Here is a 6,000-nt window from a genome sequence, read left to right as displayed (position 1 = left end):
CAGCAGTAGGATCTCTGGGTCAATGAGTATGGATATTCTACTTTTTTTCTTTTTTGCTATAGAATTATAAGACATGACATTATAAATACAAATTCCCCAAAGATATCCATGCTAGGCTATTCTCTGAGTCCACTTTTCCCTTTAGTTTATGAAATTTGCTTTTTAAAAATCTAGCGATACCAGGGCTAAAAGCTCTTGTTTATAATGAACTTTCTCAAGAATAAAGATTTGGAGCAGTAATAAAATTCATTCTTTCCAAACAGCCAATCTGAGCGTTAGATTAAACCTAAACAAGAACAAAGCTTTTACGTGAACATTTATCTCCCACAAAAAGCAGCAGGGAGGCCAACAAAGATCAACAAATGGAACCCCCAAACTTTATATATAATCTATTTAATATTCAAAGATGAAGCTAATAATGGCGTGATTATAATCTTTGGGACTTAAAAGACGAATAGTCCTTTCTAAACTGTGCCCACATAAAGACTGTTCTTTGATTTGTGGTCACTGCTACTATTTGCAGACTGAACTTCAAATGATTGACTTTTAAACTGCCTGGGGCTCTAGGAACCCTGATTACTCCATGCCAGACTGGTGTGTTTGCCCTGACTGTTTCCCAGAAGCCTATAGCCCTGCCACAATTTTGAATGTGGCAATGTATCCTTAAAACGCACCTTCTTGTGGTTACCCCATTTTACCTCAACAGCTCACCACATAAAAGCTGTCATCTATTCAACTGCACATGGCCATTTCCATTGCAGTGTCTAGGAGAGAAGCATTACTTCAATATCAGGAGATTGGAAACACTATGTCACATCTGCGGTGGGAACAGCCCAACTATCCGAGCTCAACTCTCAATTTATAGAACTTCACTTTGGCCTAGAAAGTGATGCCATCCACAGCCTGATTCCTAAAGGACATCATTTTTCATTTTAAGTAAATGTCTATTTGCAGGACTGAATAACATAGCAAGCCCCAGGGATCCCTTAGTATTACTGTTAGCCATGTGCAAAAAGCATATTCTATTGCTTTTGTTCAGGAACTGAAAGCTAGTCTCAACTTCTCTCTTGAAACATTTTACTTAAATCATGTCATGTCTAAATCTAGGGGGCACTTTCCCCTCAAATCTGGCTTGTATAAAATCTAAGTGTAGCAAATAATCTGTGAATTTTTGACATTTCCATATATATTTAAATTTTTTTTTCAATGAACAAAATCTATCTTCTCTCTCTTCTGCCCCTCCCCCATTGGGGAAAAAAAAAAGAAAAAGAAAACCCTTGTAACAAATTTGCATAGTCAAGCAAAACCAATTTCCTGAATTGGCCATGTCCAAAAAAAATATAGGTCTCAATCCTGAGTCCATCATGCCTCTGTCAGGACTGCGGGTAGCATGTTTCAACATTATAAGTCCTCTGGATTCATCGCTGTTCAGAGTTTTTAAAGTCTTCAAAAATTGTTGGCTTTATTATGTTGTCCCTGGGTAAAAATTGTTCTCCTTGTTCTACTCACTTTACTTTGAATCAATATAAACAAGCCTTCCCAGGTTTCTCTGAAACTGTCCCCATTACCTTTTCTTATAGCACAATAATATTTCATTACATTCATAATTCATTTCATTTCATTACATATCATAGTTTGGTCAACTATTTCCCAATTCAGGCACCCCCTTCCTTGCTGTCATTAAAAGCTGCTATAAATATTTTTGTCCATCCACATGGATCCTTTCCTTTCTTTGTTCTCTTTGGGGTATAGGTCTAGTCATGGTAATGATGGGTCAAAGGATACGTACAGTTTAGTAACTTTTTGGGCATAGTTTCAAATTATTTTCCAGCATGGCTGGACCAATTCTCAGCTCAGCCAAGAACATATTAAAGTGCCCGTTTTTTCTCATATATTTTAGATGCCAAGTTTTCATTGCTCCTATTTGCCATAAATAGTTTCCCTAATCTGTAATTCTCCCTTTGATTTTTTTTTTAAATAGGGTCAAGCACTTCCAGCTTGTTCCTAACAATTATCTTTATTTGTGGAATAAAAAAAAGTAATTTCTCAGAATTGAGATAAATACGTAATTTTTTTTGTTGTTTTATAGTTCACTTTTTATGTTTAAGTCTATTGTTGAGGCAAAATTTACTGGGATATAGGGTGAAGGTGTGAGCCCAAATGTCTTTCCTTCCAGCCAACCAGTTTTCCCAAGCACATTTGCTAAATAATGAATCCTTTCCCCAGTTTTCATTTTCTATAGTATGTTTTGATTTAATAGTTTATGAATTCCCTTCGAGTTTACCAGCTTTAAACTGAAACCAAACCAGATTAAGTAGGAGAAATAGAAGTACCTTTTAGTTCTCAAATAGACTGTAATTTTAGGTAGCTATTTACAATTCATTTGCACACATAATATTCTAACACTGACTTTTCCCAAGGGGAGCCACACCCTGAAGGGGAAAAGTAAATTTCTCCCTCTCAAAAACAAAACAAACAAAAAAAAAAAAAACTCAAACAACAAACAAAACCTCAGTTAAGCCGCACAGCCCATTACAAGAGATTCCAATTTTTTTCCAGTGAACTGGAATTTTGCTTCATTGAATATTACTTGAAATAATTAGGTTGGGTTTTTACATATAAGCCAAATGTGGAGGGTTAATATTTTTCTAGTTAGTCACCATATAATAATTGTCGTCAAACACATTCACATACTTAAGTCTTTATTCCTGGACACCCACATCCCACCCCCAAAGCCAAAATAAGGTTATCTATTAAATGTTTGGTTGGTGTTACAAAAAAAAAAAAAAAAAATTTTTTTTGGTGTTAATGACCCCAAAGAATTACTGAAAATAGGACCTCAATCTTAGAAGGTCTGAATGTACGGTGAGCCATTTGAATCTAAATAATAAGTTATTTAAAAAAAAACTGGTAATCATGTGTCTATTGTTAATGACATAAGCTTATGAATATCGAGAGGGGGAAGGGGAAAGAAAAGGGGTCCATAATTTGCTCCACCTGTAAAAATGATTTTAAACACTGTCTGACAAGCCACATTGTCTAACAGTGATGTCCAGCATTTAAGAACACGTGGTAAATATTAACAGGCATAGTCCTAGCCTACTTAACAAAAAAAAAAAAACCAACTAAAAACTAAAAACTAATTGCCCACTAGCTTTCTTCTGTTAGAATATCAAGAGAAATCTATAACTGCAATAAGGCCAAAGGCGCGTCAGGGTGAAGTGTGATGGCAGGAGGATCTCTTGAAAATATTGATAATCGGTTTGGTGGGCAGGATGGCAATTTTCAGGGCATGGGAATTCGAGCTAAGCCAAAGGATACGTGGCTGACAGGCGTGTGAAGGAGAACCAGGGAGGCAATTCCAGGCTAGCGAGCCAAGGAAAATTTCCCACACGTTTCGGGACTGGGGAGGGGGAAGGATGAGTTGAGAATCAAACTGCTTAACGTGTTTCGGGTAACTTTGGAAAAGAACAAAAGTCGCTTAGGGTCAGGAGAAAGACACTAAAGAGTCAAGTTCAGATACCCTGACCCGTAGCGGCTGGCCTACTTTCCCCCAGGGCAGGAATAGTCAAGTCTTGAGGCTCCCCCGCTGAGGGCGAAAAAGCCAAAGCCTGCCAGTGACCGCCCGCCTCCCCCGCCTCTCCCGCCTCTCCCGCCTCTCCCGCCTCTCCCCCAGGAGCAAGCGCGAGGGAATTGCCCGTAACCGGAAAGAACTTAGCAACGCCGCGGCGAAGGTAACTAAGCCGGAAAGCAAAAGGCGGAATGACGCCATCGAGTTCTAAGGGTCGTTGCCAGAGCGTCGCATACCATAGACACGGCATCAACATTGTTCATTCCCCTCTCTTCTGGAAGGATTGCGGAGGCAGTTCGTCCGGCGGAAAGAGGCCTCTTGGAGGGGGCTCGCGCGCCTCCTGTGGTCGACTGTAAGAACTGCGGCGGCGCCCTTCCCACAGCCGCAGCTATCCCCCTCCCTTCCTGCTCCTCCCTCCCACTCCGCGCGCGCGCCCGCCCGCCCGCCCGCCCGCCTCCCTCCCCCGCCCTCTTCGTACCGCTCCGCTCCTCCCTCTTCTGCTCTCTCCTTCCTTCTCCGCCTCCTCAGCGCTCGGGCTAGAATATCTATGGGGCGAAACGTGATGCGATGAATCTGAGAGAGACCGAAACTGGGACGCGGAACGCGGCGGAAGCGGCGAGACGCCGGGGCCGGGTCATGGGGGCTTCGCCACAATAGAGGCGCCCCCTCCCCCCTCAGAGCGAACTCCCCCAAATCTCCTGGTCACAGGATGGCGGCTGAGGCAGCGGCCCCGTCTCAGATCGAAGCCGGTGGGTAGCCTGGCCGTGCCAAGCGGGGGGCTCCGGGGCCGGGGGGCGGCGGCAAGGGCTAGGGGTGTCCGCCGCTCTCAAACCGCTTCTCTCTCCTCTCACCTCCCCCTTTCCCCCTGCTCCCCTCTACAGAACTGTATTACCTGATTGCCAGGTTCCTGCAGTCCGGACCATGCAATAAATCTGCTCAGGTGAGGAGCCGCGGATCCCTTGGCTGACTCTGGGGTGCCGAGGGTCGTGGCGGGATGCCGAAGGTCGCAGCGGGGTGCTGAGGGTCGCGGGCGGCCCGGGGCAGCGGGACGACGGGAGAACGGGCTGCCGGCCTGGGCCCCCCAGAGGCGTTGCGGGTGGCGTCGCCGCCAGCGCTCGAAGGGTCCGGGGAAGTGGCCGGGGCGGGCTGGGGGATCGGCGCGACGCGACGCGGTGCGGACTCTGCACCGCGCGGGGCATCGGGCAGTGCGGTGCGGTGCGGTGCGGTGCAGTCCGGTCCGGTCTGGTACGGTAAGGTAAGGTAAAGCGCCGCCGCCGCGTTTCGCTCCCTCACGCGCCGCGTTTCTGTGTTTCTCGCTCCAGGTGCTAGTGGAGGAGCTGGAGGAGCATCAGGTACGGCGTGGAGCGGGGAACCCCGGGGTGCGGGGGACTAGGGGAGTAGCGGCGGGTGCGGGGAGCCGGGCGAGGGGGAGACGGGAGCGGGTTGGGCCAGAGCGGGTGGGGCGGGGCGGGCCGGGCCGGACCGGGGCGGGGGAGGCCGGGCTCTCGACCCCCCGCTGGCAGCCTTGTCACTAAAGTGAAGCCCCAGGAACTCCGGAGCCCGTGCCCCCGCCGGCGGCGGCCGGGGCTGGGGACCGTCCTGCCGAAGCGCCGTCCCCGAGCGGGGAGCCGGCCGGTCACCGACTCCAGAATGAGGGGCGGGAGGTAGCGGGGCCGGGGACGGGCAGAGGAGCGCGGCCGCAGCCGCAGGCTCCCCCTGAGCGTCTGTCCCGTCCGATCCTGTCCCCCCCTCCCCCCTTTCTCTCCCTCCTGCCCCTTAGCTGATCCCGAGGCGCCTGGATTGGGAGGGGAGAGAGCATCAGAGAAGCTTCGAAGATCTGGTAAGTAAAGTTTGCTCCTCTAACTTACCCCAACTCTCGCTTGCCCTCCTGGGCGCCCCCCTGGGTCCCCCGAACCTGCCCCCGGGTGGCACGGCACCGCGCGCCCGGGCTCCAGCCCCCGACTGACCTCTGCTCCACCCCGAGCCTCGGGCTGCCCCTTTCCCCCTGCCGGGTCTCCTTCCCCCCCCCCCCCCCCCCCCCCCCCCCCCCCCCCGCCCGCCCACCCACGACACCAGCGCTCTGCGTGAGAACTCGGCTGGTTATGGGGGAAGACAGCTTCGGTGTCGTGAGTGTGCTACCAACATTGGGGAAGGCCCTTTGTGGGGGGGGGAGAAGGAGAAAAACCAGAGGGTTATCTCGGGGCACGTACCAAGGACTGACGCTGGCCAATGGCAGCGCCGCTAACATGCTCCAGTTTCGGATCATTGGAAGAAAACTGTCTCCTGGTTGGCCCTGGCTTGAAATACGGGAACTGAGGCCAGCCTTTAGTCCCTTTGGACGAAGGTGGGGGGGGGGGGGGGTCGAGTAGGGGGGGGGGACAGTGAGGAGAGGAGGGGGACTACAACGACACAATTAAAAATACTAGGAC

At 49.5% G+C, this 6,000-nt stretch overlaps 1 protein-coding gene across 8 annotated transcripts in view; it reads left to right on the top strand.

The window, feature by feature from the left end:
* The first annotated feature begins 4,099 nt into the window (after positions 1 to 4,099).
* BRWD3 (bromodomain and WD repeat domain containing 3) overlaps positions 4,100 to 6,000 on the top strand; it is a 128,413-nt gene continuing 126,512 nt past the window's right edge. For all 8 annotated transcript variants that reach the window (XM_027839458.1, XM_027839421.1, XM_027839414.1 and 5 more), the window contains exons 1-4: positions 4,100 to 4,320; positions 4,453 to 4,511; positions 4,894 to 4,923; positions 5,352 to 5,411. In XM_027839458.1, the coding sequence (XP_027695259.1) occupies positions 4,281 to 4,320; positions 4,453 to 4,511; positions 4,894 to 4,923; positions 5,352 to 5,411 (189 nt within the window). In that variant the 5' untranslated portion in view covers positions 4,100 to 4,280. The remainder of the gene's footprint in view (positions 4,321 to 4,452; positions 4,512 to 4,893; positions 4,924 to 5,351; positions 5,412 to 6,000) is intronic.

The sequence above is a fragment of the Vombatus ursinus genome, unplaced genomic scaffold (assembly GCF_900497805.2).
Source record: "Vombatus ursinus unplaced genomic scaffold, bare-nosed wombat genome assembly UNPS02004691.1, whole genome shotgun sequence".
NCBI lineage: Eukaryota > Metazoa > Chordata > Mammalia > Diprotodontia > Vombatidae > Vombatus > Vombatus ursinus.
This window is presented reverse-complemented; position numbering and strand designations above follow the sequence as displayed.